The sequence below is a fragment of the Crinia signifera genome, chromosome 11 (genome assembly GCF_055691185.1).
Source record: "Crinia signifera chromosome 11, ASM5569118v1, whole genome shotgun sequence".
Taxonomy (NCBI): Eukaryota; Metazoa; Chordata; class Amphibia; order Anura; family Myobatrachidae; genus Crinia; species Crinia signifera.
This window is the reverse complement of record NC_139227.1, coordinates 52,125,054-52,140,109: the sequence shown is the minus strand read 5'-3', so window position 1 is coordinate 52,140,109 and position 15,056 is coordinate 52,125,054. Positions and strand designations below refer to the sequence as shown.

The following is a 15,056-nucleotide window of genomic DNA, read 5'->3' as shown; positions in this document are numbered from 1 at the left end:
CCTTAAATGTCCCCCCCAATTTTTGACGCCACCCCACGATCGACGCCAACCCGAAGCGTGGCGAGCGCAGCGAGCCCGCGAGGGGCGGCGGTACGCGTCCTCCGACCTTTTCATGCCCTACTATCCACTAGGGCGTGGTGTGAGAATATAATAGTGTGGCGAGCGCAGCGAGCCACCGAGCCCGAAGCGTGGCGAGCGCAGCGAGCCCCGCGAGGGGACGCGGATACCTTCAAAGTTATGGGCGTCCCCTCGCGGCCTTCACAGTGAAGGTATCCGCGTCCCCTCGCGGGGCTCGCTGCGCTCGCCACACTATTATATTCTCACACCACGCCCTAGTGGATAGTAGGGCATGAAAAGGTCGGAGGACGCGTACCGCCGCCCCTCGCGGGCTCGCTGCGCTCGCCACGCTTCGGGTTGGCGTCGATCGTGGGGTGGCGTCAAAAATTGGGGGGGACATTTAAGGGTTAATTTGCCCTATTTGGACCCAAATCTGGTCCATTGAGGCATTTAACAGTAAAATCGCGGTCAATCAGGATTTTTAACATTGTTCCCTATGGGAAAATCGCGGTAATCGCGGGCATCGCGGCCATCCCAATTTACCCGCGATGCCCGCGATTTTTACCCCCGATGACCGCGATTTTGATCGTGGGCGCCCAGATAGGAAACAAGTACCGACATATAACAGAGTAGACACACCAGGAGGGGTAAATCAAATGACTGATGATCTAGGTAAACTAGAGAATTGATCAAGAGCATGGCAACTACAGTTTAATGCTAAAAAATGCAAAATTATGCACTTGGGACTCAAAAACCCAAAGGCTCAATATAGTATTAAGGGTACTATAATGGAACTAATGAGGAGGAAAGGGATCTAGGAGTTACTATTTCAAGTGACTTAAAGGCAGGAAAGCAATGTAGCAAAGCAATGAGGAAGGCTAGTCAAATGCTTGCATAGGGTGAGGAATCAGTAGCAGAAAAACAGAAGTGATAATGCCACTTTATAGGTCATTGGTACGGCCTCATCTGGAATACTGTGGTAAAAAAGGGGCAGACTAGATGGGCCAAATGGTTTTTATCTGCCGTCAAATTCTAGGTTTCTATGAGGTTCTCCCCACCATCATAGTGGATCCTGATCCATATGCAAGAGTGGATAGATCTCATGGCTTTACCAAAGAGATAGGCGATTGCTCCGGATGTGACATACACGCACTGACATCCAGTGCAAATAGGCTGAGCTGTCAGTACAGAGACCGCAATGTGCGGTAATGTCACAGGAGTGTTGTGAGCTTGTCAGCCGGCTTCAGTACCCCCATGAAGCATGCAAGCAGTGAGCATCTGTTCTGCAGTGACTGTATGTCCATATTGTTTTTTTAATTATTCTTTATTAAAGTTTTGTTACTTTTCCTTACAATCATAAAAACAAAATAAGACAAGACTAACAATTCACATACATAACATACAAACGCGTACAGTTTTGTGCATAATATCTCAGTAGACATAGTAATATAAATATTGCATACATAAAGTACATAATGACAGTTACGAAGTCGATCGGGGGAAGATAAACAGAGAGAGAAAGAAAGGAAAAAAAAAAAAAAAAAACAGGAAGACTCTAGAAAGAAAAAGAGATGCAGACAATACAGAAAGCCAGCATTATGCGTGGTGGCGCACATAATCAGAGTGCTATAGCATGTCTATTCTCCAGGAAATCAACCTAACAACTCCAGTCGCTAATTGTGAGCCATTTAAAAAAAATAAAATCTCCTTTTTCCCAGGATAATATATTATCATCCAAATATTCTCTAGTACCTACTTATGTCAGTGAATAAACTGTGGAGTGCCACAGCTAGAGTGCCTAGTGAACCGTTTAGTTATTATTTTTTTTTTTTTTTTTTTTTTCCTTTTCCCCTTAAATTTATACTCCACTACTTCTCAACCATTATTAGTGCTCTACAATTCGCCCTTATTGAGATTTATTATTTTATAACCTTTTACCCCAAGTCCCACCCGTCCCGCCCTCCAATACTAATCCCTAACTACCCCCCCAAGTACCTTTACTTTACCGTTTCTATTAAATTGTGACGTACCAAGCTGCCTCGGTGAGTGGTGGCAGTAGAAGAAAAATTACGTGTATTATTTTAAGTGTAAGTATTTACTGTGCGTCAATATGAGGAATTAAGGATTCCTAATATTAAAGTGAGAGAAAGGAGAGAAAAAGGAGAGAGAAAAAAAAAAAAAAAAAAAAAAAAAAAAAAGAGAAAAGGAAAAAGGCTCACTCATGGTTATTATCGCTATACTCTGAATAATACCACATCGCCCACATATCATAAAATTTATCGATTGAGTTCCTGGAAAGATACACATACTTCTCATGCGCCATAGTATAGTTAACTGCCACGATCCAATCTTGCACATTAGGCCCGTTTTTTGCCATCCAGCACCGGGCGATAACAACTTTAGCAATTGCACATAAATTTATCAAAAGTGATTTAACTCCAGACTGGGTACCACTAGGCCATACCCCAAGGAGTGCCGATAGAGGAGATAGATTTGGACCCGCAAGCCCTATAGCCACTAATACATCACCTACTCCTTCCCAATATGACTGCAGCACTTTACATGACCATACAAGGTGCCAGAAGTCAGAATCGAGCGATAAACACTTTGGGCACTGGAAATTACCGCTACGTGAGAATTTTTTCATCTTGTTCGGTGTTAAATATGCATGATATAGTATATTGAGTTGAATCTGCTGAATTCTTAGAGAACTAGTCGCTAAACTTGGAACAGCAAGCGCCACTTTCCAGCTGTCGTTAGTCAATTCCGGCACCTTTGCTAGCCAGTTCTGTGCATACATGTCAAAATCGTCTTTCTGGGTAATGGCCGTGAGATATTTATAACACTTTGACAATTTCTTATTTTTGCCCACTGTGCTCAGAAACTTCTTCACGGGAGATTCTACCACAATAATAGAGTGCCGCCTATGGAGTTGTAACACTGCAGTTCTCAACTGCAGATACCTATAAAACATATTCTTTGCTAAGGCATATTCAGTCTGCAGTTGGGAATATTGTCTCAATTCCCCGTCGTTGAAGACCTGACCAATAGAGTTAATTCCATAGTGTCCCCAAGCTCTCCCCCCCTGGCTAAGATTTAAACTAGCGAGCCCGGGCATAGAAAAAAGGTATGTATCCGGGTCCAACCCGCAATACTCCAGCCTTCTATGAACCCATTTCCATATGAACCTCATTTGCTTTATATATGGAGGCAAGCCACGGTAGCCCTTTTGCTTCAATAGCACCTGCAGGGGAGAATGGCGGGGGTAGACAGCACCAACAAAATCCTCTAACTCCAGATAATATTCATTATCCTTAAGCCAGTTTGAAAGCTGGGCTAGCTGGGCTGCATAATAATACATTTTTACGTTGGGCATGGCGTAACCCCCACATTTCCTTTCTTTACATAGTACAGATTGCTTTACTCGCGGTACCTTATTCTTCCACACAAAGGAGAATAATATTTGGTTAATTTTGCAAATAACATTTTCATTAATAAGGATAGGGGAGTTCATAAAAACATACAACATTTTAGGCAGGAGTATCATTTTTACCAAATTGATACGCCCCAACATGGTTAGCGGGAGCCTCTGCCAATTTTTACACCTCTGCCTAGTGGATTCAATAATTGGATCTAAGTTATGGGCAACAAATTCCACTGGGTTCGCGGTTACAATTATACCCAAATACTTAAATTGTTTAATCACTGGGAGACAGAAGTTGTCATTCAAACTAACGTTGCAGTTATCTACGGTGTTAGAAAGTAGGAGTTGTGACTTGTTGTAATTAATTGTCAAGCCAGAAATTTCCCCAAATTCCTTCATATTGTTGATTACTATAGGTAAGTGGCTAGCTTGATCCGTCAGCCCCACCAATAGATCATCGGCATATAGTGAAACAATGTTTTTGAGCATCCCCTGTCGTCTGGCATCTGTCGCCAGAGTCAATCGGAGTTTACACGCGATTGGCTCCATGGCAAGTGCAAATAGTAACGGCGACAGGGGACACCCCTGCCGCGTACCACGGAACAGTGGGATTGAATCTGATAGATAGCTGTTAACTAAAACCCTTGCTGACGGAGTTTGGTATAGCAGAAAGACCCAGTTAGCGAACCTTGGACCTATCCCGAAGGCCCTGAGCACTTGCCTTAAATACGGCCACTCCACTGAATCAAATGCCTTGTTGGCATCAAATGAGGCTACCGCAGCACTAGTGTGTCCTAGATCCGCAGTCTGCAAAAACATATATAGCCTCCGTAGATTGATACTAGTAGATTTCCCGCTCATAAATCCCGTTTGATCCGGGTGTATGAGCTTGTCGATCACCGTATTCAATCTGCTGACCAATATTTTCGCAAAGATTTTGGCGTCCGTTGTAATCAAAGAAATCGGCCGATAAGAATCCGCGCTACATGGGTCTTTCCCCTCTTTCAATATAACTGTTATAATAGCCTCAGTCATTGAACTGGAGAAACAGCCCTCCTTGTCCATCTCTTGAAAAAATTGCAACAGCTGTGGGGCCAGAACATCAGCAAATTTTTTATACAGCTCGCTAGGGAGACCATCTACCCCGGGGGCTTTCCCAGTAGGGAGGGATTTTATTGCCGCGGTCACCTCTTCAAGCGTGATTGGTGCCTCCGTGACTTCCCTATCCTCATCAGTCAGTGTAGGGAGGTCAATGGTATTTAAATACTCCTCGATATGCCTATCACCACTAGTGATTTTTGTACTATACACTTGAATAAAGTGTTCCCGAAACCCAGCCGCGATATCAGAGGCAGATGTCACCATATCTCCTGAACTTAGACGTAGTTTCGAAACAATAGTTGCAGGTTTATCTAATTTGGACAAGAAGGCCAGATACTTGCCCGCCTTATCGATGTTCATATAGAATCTATGTGAATCAGTTAAAACTTTATGGGCCATCATTTTCTGCAAATGTTCAACCCAGACTCGCTGGGAGTCCAGCCAGGCTTTTTTAGTGCTTTCTGTACAATCAGTCAGGAATTCCTGCTCCTTAAGTGTCATATGATTCTCTAACCCCACAGCTGTTTCACGGAGTTTCCGTCTGGCGTATGCAATCTTTTTAACGCAAAACCCACGGATATAGGCCTTTGAGGCCTCCCAAACTATAGATGGTTTGGCAAACTCGACGTTCACACTAAAGAAGCCGTCGACAAGTGATCTCATCTCCTCTTCATCCCCTAGCTGAGGGAGCCATGATGGATGAAGCCTCCATAATTTTATGCCGGTATTACCAACTGGGTCTATCTGCATCCAGACTGGTGAGTGGTCTGATATTCCCCGGGGCATATATTCTATCTTTAACACTTTGGGGAGTAGGTTTTGAGAGACAAATATGTTGTCGATTCGAGAGAATGAGTTATGTGGGGGCGAGTAGAATGAAAATTGTTTTATATTCGGATTTCGCTCGCGCCAAACATCCCACCAGCCATAGTCAGAAATAAACTGGGCCAGCTTTGTTTTTTTATCCAAGCAAGCACCTCTACTACTCCACCTATCTATGGAGGTATTCATTACAGCATTAAAGTCGCCTAGGCAAACTGTATGGCAGTCCGGGCGAGCTGCAGCAAAATTGGCTGCCTTCCTTAGTACCTCCAAAGTAAAAGGAGGAGGAATATAGACAGCCAAGATACAATAACGAGTAGATTCTATCAGCCCGTCCAAAAAGACATACCTTCCGCCCCGGTCGACTTCAGACGCTAATAACTCAAAATGAGTGTTTTTCTTAATTATAATGGTGACTCCACGGGCTGAAGATGAAAACTGCGAATGAACCATCCTCCCAATCCAAGGACGCTGTAGGGATGATATTTTGTCACCGAATAGATGCGTCTCTAAGAGACAAATAACATCGGCAGGTACTGACCGACAGTGTTTAAGTACTATGTATGTCCATATTGTAATGACTAAGTTAGGACTGAATTCACACAGCAGCAATCTATCAATTATCGAATGACTGCGCGTTCCCCCCCACTGACTAGTACCAGGCTCACGTTCCTGATCACTGACCAGTACCCAGCTCACATTCCCCAACTGACCAGCACCACGCTCACGTTTCCCCCCCCCAATGACCAGTACCGGGCTCACGTGTCCCCCCCCCCCCAATGACCAGTACCGGGCTCACGTTCCCCCCCCAATGACCAGTACCGGGCTCACGTTCCCCCCCAATGACCAGTACCGGGCTCACGTTCCCCCCCAATGACCAGTACCGGGCTCACGTTCCCCCCCAATGACCAGTACCGGGCTCACGTTCCCCCCCAATGACCAGTACCGGGCTCACGTCCCCCCCCAATGACCAGTACCGGGCTCACGTTCCCCCCCAATGACCAGTACCGGGCTCACGTCCCCCCCCCCCAATGACCAGTACCAGGCTCACGTTCCCCCCCAATTACCAGTACCAGGCTCACGTCCCCGTCCCCCCCCAATGACCATTACCAGGCTCACGTCCCCCTCCAATGACCAGTACCAGGCTCACGTCCCCCCCCCAATGACCAGTACCAGGCTCACGTCCCCCCCCAATGACCAATACCAGGCTCACGTCCCCCCCCCCCCCAATGACCAGTACCAGGCTCACGTCCCCCCCCCCCAATGACCAGTACCAGGCTCACGTCCCCCCCAATGACCAGTACCAGGCTCACGTCCCCCCCCAATGACCAGTACCAGGCACACGTGTCCCCCCCCCAATGACCAGTACCAGGCTCACGTCCCCCCCAATGACCAGTACCAGGCTCACGTCCCCCCCCCCAATGACCAGTACCAGGCTCACGCCCCCCCCCCAATGACCAGTACCAGGCTCACGCCCCCCCCCCCCATGACAAGTACCAGGCTCACGCCCCCCCCCCCCCCCCAATGACAAGTACCAGGCTCACGGTCCCCCCCCAATGACAGGTACCAGGCTCACGCATCCCCCCCAATGACAGGTACCAGGCTCACGCATCCCCCCCAATGACAGGTACCAGGCTCACGCATCCCCCCCAATGACAGGTACCAGGCTCACGCATCCCCCCAACGACCAGTACCAGGCTCCCGTACCAGGCTCACGGTCCCCCCCCAATGACCAGTACCAGGCTCACGTTCCCCCCCCAATGACCAGTACCAGGCTCACGTTCCCCCCCAATGACCAGTACCAGGCTCATGTCCCCCCCCAATGACCAGTACCAGGCTCACGTTCCACCCCCCCCCCCCCCCAATGACAAGTACCAGGCTCACGTTCCCCCCCCCCAATGACAAGTACCAGGCTAACGTTCCCCCCCAATGACCAGTACCAGGCTCACGTTCCCCCCCAATGACCAGTACCAGGCTCACGTCCCCCCCCCCCCCCCAATGACCAGTGCCAGGCTCACGTTCCCCCCCCCCAATGACCAGTGCCAGGCTCACGTTCCCCCCCCAATGACCAGTACCAGGCTCACGTCCCCCTCCAATGACCAGTACCAGGCTCACGTCCCCCCCCCCCCCAATGACCAGTAACAGGCTCACGTTCCCCCCCCAATGACTAGTACCAGGCTCACGTTCCCCCCCCCCCCCAATGACCAGTACCAGGCTCATGGTCCCCCCCCAATGGCCAGTACAAGGCTTACGGTCCCCCCCCCCCCAATGACCAGATGACCAGTACCAGGCTCACGGTCCCCCCCCCCCCCCCAATGACAAGTACCAGGCTCACATTGCCCCCAATGACAGGTACCAGGCTCACGCATCCCCCCCAATGACCAGTACCAGGCTCACATTGCCCCCCCAAGACCAGTACCAATGCTCACATTTTACCCCCCAACCAGTACCACGTTACCCTCCACTGACCAGTACCAGGCTCCCACCCCCACCCCCCACTGACCAGAACCACGCCCACGTTCCCCCCACTGACCAGAACCATGCCCACATTCCCCGCACAGACCAGTATCACGCTCACACTCCCCACTGACCACTGACCGGTACCACGCTCACTGCCTCCCCCCCACTGACCGGTACCACACTCACGACCCCCCCCCCCCCCCGATCAGTATCATACTCACGCTTCCCCCCCGACCAGCACCAAGCTCACGTTCCGCCCCCCTCTGACCAGCACCACGCTCACATTCCGCCCCCCCCCTGACCAGCACCACGCTCACATTCCGCCCCCCCCTGACCAGCACCACGCTCACGTCCCCCCCCAATGACCAGTACCAGGCACACGTCCCCCCCCAATGACCAGTACCAGGCACACGTCCCCCCCCAATGACCAGTACCAGGCACACGTCCCCCCCCCAATGACCAGTACCAGGCTCACGTCCCCCCCCCCAATGACCAGTACCAGGCTCACGTCCCCCCCCCAATGACCAGTACCAGGCTCACGTCCCCCCCCAATGACCAGTACCAGGCTCACGTCCCCCCCCCCCCAATGACCAGTACCAGGCTCACGTCCCCCCCCCCCCAATGACCAGTACCAGGCTCACGTCCCCCCCCCCCCAATGACCAGTACCAGGCTCACGTCCCCCCCCCAATGACCAGTACCAGGCTCACGTCCCCCCCCCCATGACAAGTACCAGGCTCACGTCCCCCCCCCCAATGACAAGTACCAGGCTCACGTCCCCCCCCCAATGACAAGTACCAGGCTCACGTTCCCCCCCAATGACCAGTACCAGGCTCACTTTCCCCCCCAATGACCAGTACCAGGCTCATGTCCCCCCCCAATGACCAGTACCAGGCTCACGTTCCACCCCCCCCCCCCCCACAATGACAAGTACCAGGCTCATGTTCCCCCCCCAATGACAAGTACCAGGCTCACGTTCCCCCCCAATGACCAGTACCAGGCTCACGTCCCCCCCCAATGACCAGTACCAGGCTCACGTTCCCCCCCAATGACCAATACCAGGCTCACATCCCCGTCCCCCCCAATGACCAGTACCAGGCTCACGTCCCCCTCCAATGACCAGTACCAGGCTCACGTCCCCCCCCCAATGACCAGGCTCACGTTCCCCCCCCCCCCCAATGACTAGTACCAGGCTCACGTCCCGTCCCCCCCAATGACCAGTACCAGGCTCACGTCCCCCCCAATGACCAGTACCAGGCTCACGGTCCCCCCCCAATGACAAGTACCAGGCTCACATTCCCCCCAATGACAGGTACCAGGCTCACGCATCCACCCCAATGACCAGTACCAGGCTCACATTGCCCCCCCAAGACCAGTACCAATGCTCACATTTTACCCCCCAACCAGTACCACGTTACCCTCCACTGACCAGTACCAGGCTCCCACCCCCCACTGACCAGAACCACGCCCACGTTCCCCCCACTGACCAGAACCATGCCCACATACCCCCCACTGACCAGTATCACGCTCACACTCCCCACTGACCGGTACCACGCTCACTGCCTCCCCCCCACTGACCGGTACCACACTTACGACCACCCCCCCCCCGATCAGTATCATGCTCACGCTTCCCCCCCCGACCAGCACCAGGCTCACGTTCCGCCCCCCTCTGACCAGCACCACGCTCACATTCCGCCCCCCCCTGACCAGCACCACGCTCACGTTCCGCCCCCCCCCTGACCAGCACCACGCTCACGTTCCGCCCCCCCCTGACCAGCACCACGCTCACGCTCCGCCCCCCCTGACCAGCACCACGCTCCGCCCCCCTGACCAGCACCACGCTCACGTTCCGCCCCCCCCCGACCAGCACCACGCTCACGTTCCGCCCCCCCCCCCCGACCAGCACCACGCTCACGTTCCGCCCTCCCGACCAGAACCACGCTCATGTACAGCCCCCCACCCCCGACTAGCATCACGCTCACGTTCCGCCCCCCCCCGACCAGCATCACGTTCCGCGCCCCCCCCCCCGACCAGCACCACGCTCACGTTCCGCGCTCCCCCCGAACCAGCACCACGCTCCGCTCTCCCCCCGAACCAGCACCACGCTCACGTTCCGCCCCCCCTGACCAGCACCACGCTCACGTTACGCCCCCCTGACCAGCACCATGCTCATGGTCCGCCCCCCCCCCTGACCAGCACCACGCTCATGTTCCCCCCCCAGACCAGCACCACGCTCATGTTCCACCCCCCCTGACCAGCACCACGCTCACGTTCCGCCCCCCCCCCCCCGCACCACGCTCATGTTCCTCCACACAGACCAAAACCACGCTCACGTTACTCCCCCACTGACCAGTACCACGCGCACGTTTCTCCCCCACTGACCAGTACCACGCTCACGCCCCCACCCCCACTGACCAGTACCACGCTCACGCCCCCACCGACCAGTATCAGACTCACGTTTTGCCCCCCCAACGACCAGTACCATGCTCACGTCCCCCCCCACTGACCAGTACTAAGCTCACCCCCCACTGACTAGTACCACGCTCACGTTCTGCCCGATCAGTACCACGCTCACGTTTCTTCCCCATTGACCAGCACCACACTCACGTTTCGTCCCCACTGAGCAGTACCACGCTCACGTTTCTCCCCCACTAACCAGTACCACGCTCACGTTTCTCCCCCACTGACCAGTACCACTCACGTTTCTCCCCCACTGACCAGTACTATGCTTAAGTTTCACCCCCCCCACTGACCAGTACCACGCTCCCCACAACTGACCAGTACCAGGCTCATGTTCCCCCCAACTGACCAGTAACAGGAGCACGTTCCCCCCAACTGACCAGTACCAGGCTCCTGTCCCCCCCCCCCCCCCAACCACCAGTACCAGGCTCACATTGCCCCCCAACCACCAGTACCAGGATTACATTGCCCCCCAACGATCAGTACCAGGCTCACGTTGCCCCCCAACGACCAGTACCAGTATCACGCTCGTGTCCCCCCCACTGACCAGTACCGCGCTTGCGTTTCACACCCACCCACACTGACCAGTACCACGCTCGAGTTTTTCCACACTGACCACTACCAAACTCAAATTTTGCCCCCACTGACCAGTACCATGAAGTTCCCCCGACCAGTACCACGCCCCCCCCAACTGACCAGTACCACGCTCACGTTCCCAACTGGCCAGTACCACGCTCACTTCCCTCCCCCCCCAACTGACCAGTACCAGGCTCACGTTCTTCCCCAACTGACCAGTACCAGGCTCACGTTCTTCCCCAACTGACCAGTACCAGGCTCACGTTCTTCCCCAACTGACCAGTACCAGGCTCACGTTCTTCCCCACTGACAAGTACCAGGAAGACGTTCCCCACAGCCCGTCTGCATGACTGAATTCAGTGTATTGTTACCTGTGGGCAAACGTTCCGGTAATATTCCTCCACGGTCAGTGACTGCTGCGGACATGATGCCAGGATCTTGGCTACGGCATCACACTTCTTCCAGTTGCTGGCAGCTGCTTCGGCATCCCGTCCCCCAGCTGCCCCCGCTGTAATATAAGAGACGGCACCTTATCCTGTGCTAGTGGTATGGACGCTGACTGCATGCAGCACATATAGCAGTAACCATTGCTACTACAGGGTCTCATTCCCTTACACCTCACACTCAGCCCTTCACCTAACACGCAGAACAATGACCACCAAGCATGCAGAGCACTGATCACCGAGAATGCAAAGCGCAGAGCCCATAGAAGGCAGAGCAATGACCACCTATCACGCAGAGCAATAACCACCTAGTACACAGAGTGCTGATCACCGAGCACACAAAGCGCAGAGCCCCTAGCACGCAGTGCAATGATATGAGAGAGCGTATAGGTGCCCAGAGGAGCTCACAAAGAGGTGGAGGGTACACCTGATAAATAACATAGTGGAACAAAACCTGTAGCTTCTTCTAGGTAAACATGATAATGATTGAAGGCGCTGGCTCTATACTACTGGGGACTGGAGGCGCTGTGCCGCACCCTGGCTCTGTACTACTGGGGACTGCAGGCGCTGTGCCGCACCCTGGATATAAGCAAACACATTAGACCAACCTCCTGCTCCTTCCAGGATCCCGCGTACCACAGACTGGACACCGTGCGGCCTCATCAGTCGCTCAGACAGCAGCTGTCCACAGAGACGGCGCAGCCAGGCTGGTGCTGGGGCACGCTGTACTGTACCTGCTACACCAGAAAGACGGGGGCCCTGGAAATAAGGTAGGGAACAGTGTCTGCAGTCATATCGTATAAAACGAATGCGCTCTTTTACCAAATCCAATAAACAATCCTTGACAAATGAAAGAGATAACGAGATTTATGTTTTACCTGGTAAATCTCTTTGAGGACGTCAGGGGCCACAGGCATTACAGTGGGTAGTGGAGTGGGAGAGAGCTTCCAGCACCCTAGACCAGTGGTTCCCAAACTTGCAGGGGTGCCTTTGGTTGGTGGACCAGGATCAATTCATATTATTTATGATCAATGTAACAGGCAAAACCAGTGCTTGTGGCTGCCAATCATAATATATGTGGACAAACAGAAGCAAATCCTGTCCCTCACCAGATAACTGACATATAACCACAATGTACTTAATTTAATATATTTTTTTTCTGAATTTCTCGATAAGAAGCATTTGGCCTAGGGGTGCCATGAAAATATTTTGATGCTCTAGGGCGCCATGATTCAAAAAAAAGTTTGGGAACCCCTGCCCTAGAGGTTAAACTTCCCTTCCTCCCAGGCAGACAGGCTCCTCCCCTCCAGGCTAAGGGACTCCGTTTTTTAACTGAGTCCCTTGGCAGGAGCCAAGGCAGGAGACAAGAGAGAAGGAAGAGAAGCACCACAAACACCACATTCTGAACACAGGTTAGTACCCTCAACAGGGGAACAATATAACATAACAATAGTTACATAGTAGGGTACTTGTGTAATATCTGGGCACCCGATTTTTTGATTGTATGCCTTAACTTAAGGCATACAATCAGATGCGATGGACCCGGTTTTTTGGGAAAAATCATGTCCATTGCATCGCATGCGACCAAAGCGCATGCGATGCAATGGACCAGATTTTTACATTGGATCCAATGTTAAAATGGTCCCCGAGACCCCATTTTTTAATTGTGTACCCACCCTGTTCATACCCCCACTATCCATGTGGGCATGGAGTTAATTTTATATAGTGTGGCGAGAGCAGCGCGCCACCGAGCCCCGCGGAATACGAGCCCGAATCGTGGCGAGCGGCCGCGGAATACATGTTAAGTATTCCGCGTGTGCTTTCCACGCTTCCTGCTCGCCACACTATATAAAATCAACTCCATGCCCACATGGATAGTGGGGGTATGAACAGGGTGGGTATACAATACAAAATGGGGTCTGGGGGGCATTTAACATTGGACCCAATGTAAAATCGGGTCTCAGGGACCATTTAACATTGGATCCAATGTAAAAATCAGGTCCATCGCATGCGATTTGCTCACATGCGATCAACCCGATTTTTCCGACCCGATTAAAAAATCGGGCGCCCAGATATTACACAAGTACCCATAGTAGATAAGGTTGACTAAAGACTTGCAGTTCAACCTAGGTTTTTAATAACTTATCCCTTGTTATATAGTATATTCTGATATTTTTACTTAACCGTAACTAAAGCAAAGCAGGCGCGGCAGGGAGGGATCCCTGTGGCCCCTGACGCCCTTGAAAAAAAAGATTTAGCAGGTAAATCATGGGGACATGTCAAGGGCCACAGGCTTTACATTGGGATGTCCTAAAGCAGCCACCTAAGGGTGAGGAAGCGCCTGTGCCGCAGCCAACACACTCTGGCCGAAGGCCGAGTCCTGGGAGGCAAACATGTCAAAAGTGTAATAGTGCAAGAAAGTATTGGCAGACGACCAAGTCGCCGCCTTGCAAATTTGCTTAGCTGCAGCATCGCCCCTAACAGACCTAGACGCCCCACAGACCTAGTGGAATGAGCCCGTATCCCCACCGGAACCGGGAGGGAGGCACCCAAGTAAGCCTGCCAGATGACATAGCAAATCCAGCGGGCAATAGTCTGCTTAGTAGCAGGCCACCGTCTCTTATGAAACCCATATAGTACAAAGATAGAGTCTGAATTGCGGAGATAGATGCACAATGCCCGGACAACATCCAAGGAGGATAGAAGTATCCGACTGTCAAAAGGCCGGAAAGACAATGTTCTGGTTGACATTAAAGCTGGACACCACTCCGTGATAAAACGGCTGTCCCAACCACAGATTTTTTTAGATACTTGCAAATTCGACACTTCCACTCTAAAACGATAGCCACCCCTCACTGCTAGGCCCCTAACTTCCTTTGAATATATTGGCTGGAAACGATCATCTACTAGAGGACTGATATCTCTCATTTACTCACTCCTAGGAGGGGATAAGAGTACTAATCATGACCTGCACGAGCTAGCATGGGAACGAGATTTAGGACATTCTATAGATTCCAAAGAATGGGCTGGGATAATGCTGCCTCTAGCTCGATGTGTGAGGATTAGGAAAAATGTATACAAACTGCTATATCGTTGTTATTACGTGCCCTCTCGTTTAAAACTAGTGTTCCCAGATGCTTCAGATAGGTGTTGGAGAGGTTGCGCAGCGGAGGGTACATTTATACATATCTGGTGGTCCTGTCCGAAACTTGCCAATACTTGGAGAAGTTGTCGCCCTCCTTCTCCAGTCTATTTGATGTTATTGTCCCCACTGATCCCAAATACTTTCTGCTTTCCTTAACTCTACCCTCGCTCACTCATCATCAGAATAAACTATTCTCTCATATAATATCTGCTATGACATGTCAAATTGCCCTTGACTGGAAAAAGCCCTCCCCATAGGGATGCAAACGATTATGTCCCGTATTTGGTATGTTTATAAAATGGGGAATGGGGTGCAAACAGCACCCACATCCCAGGGTGGGGTACGGTGGCCTGTGACCACACACTCTAGTAAATACAAACACAGGGGGCCCAGCACTCACTATAACAAACTAACTCACAGTAACATTCAAATAATCAATAAATAAATAATGGGGTTTTAGTTCATGAATTGATCAATGCATTTAAGCTTGCAGCCCATCGCCAAGGGACCCCATTTCACTGCAAGTCCTACACTAGCAACTGGTTTTCTTAGAAACCTGGCACCTGCTTA

General features: G+C 51.7%; 1 protein-coding gene across 2 annotated transcripts in view; it reads right to left on the bottom strand.

Annotated features, from left to right (window-relative positions):
- TANGO6 (transport and golgi organization 6 homolog) overlaps positions 1-15,056 on the bottom strand; it is a 94,160-nt gene that overhangs the window by 55,767 nt on the left and 23,337 nt on the right. For both annotated transcript variants that reach the window (XR_014465580.1, XM_083164788.1), the window contains exons 4-5: positions 11,950-12,100; positions 11,270-11,406 (exon numbers count right to left, since the gene is read on the bottom strand). Coding sequence is in view for 1 of the 2 variants with exons in the window: in XM_083164788.1 (XP_083020914.1) it covers positions 11,270-11,406; positions 11,950-12,100 (288 nt within the window). In the remaining variant the exon portion in view is untranslated. The remainder of the gene's footprint in view (positions 1-11,269; positions 11,407-11,949; positions 12,101-15,056) is intronic.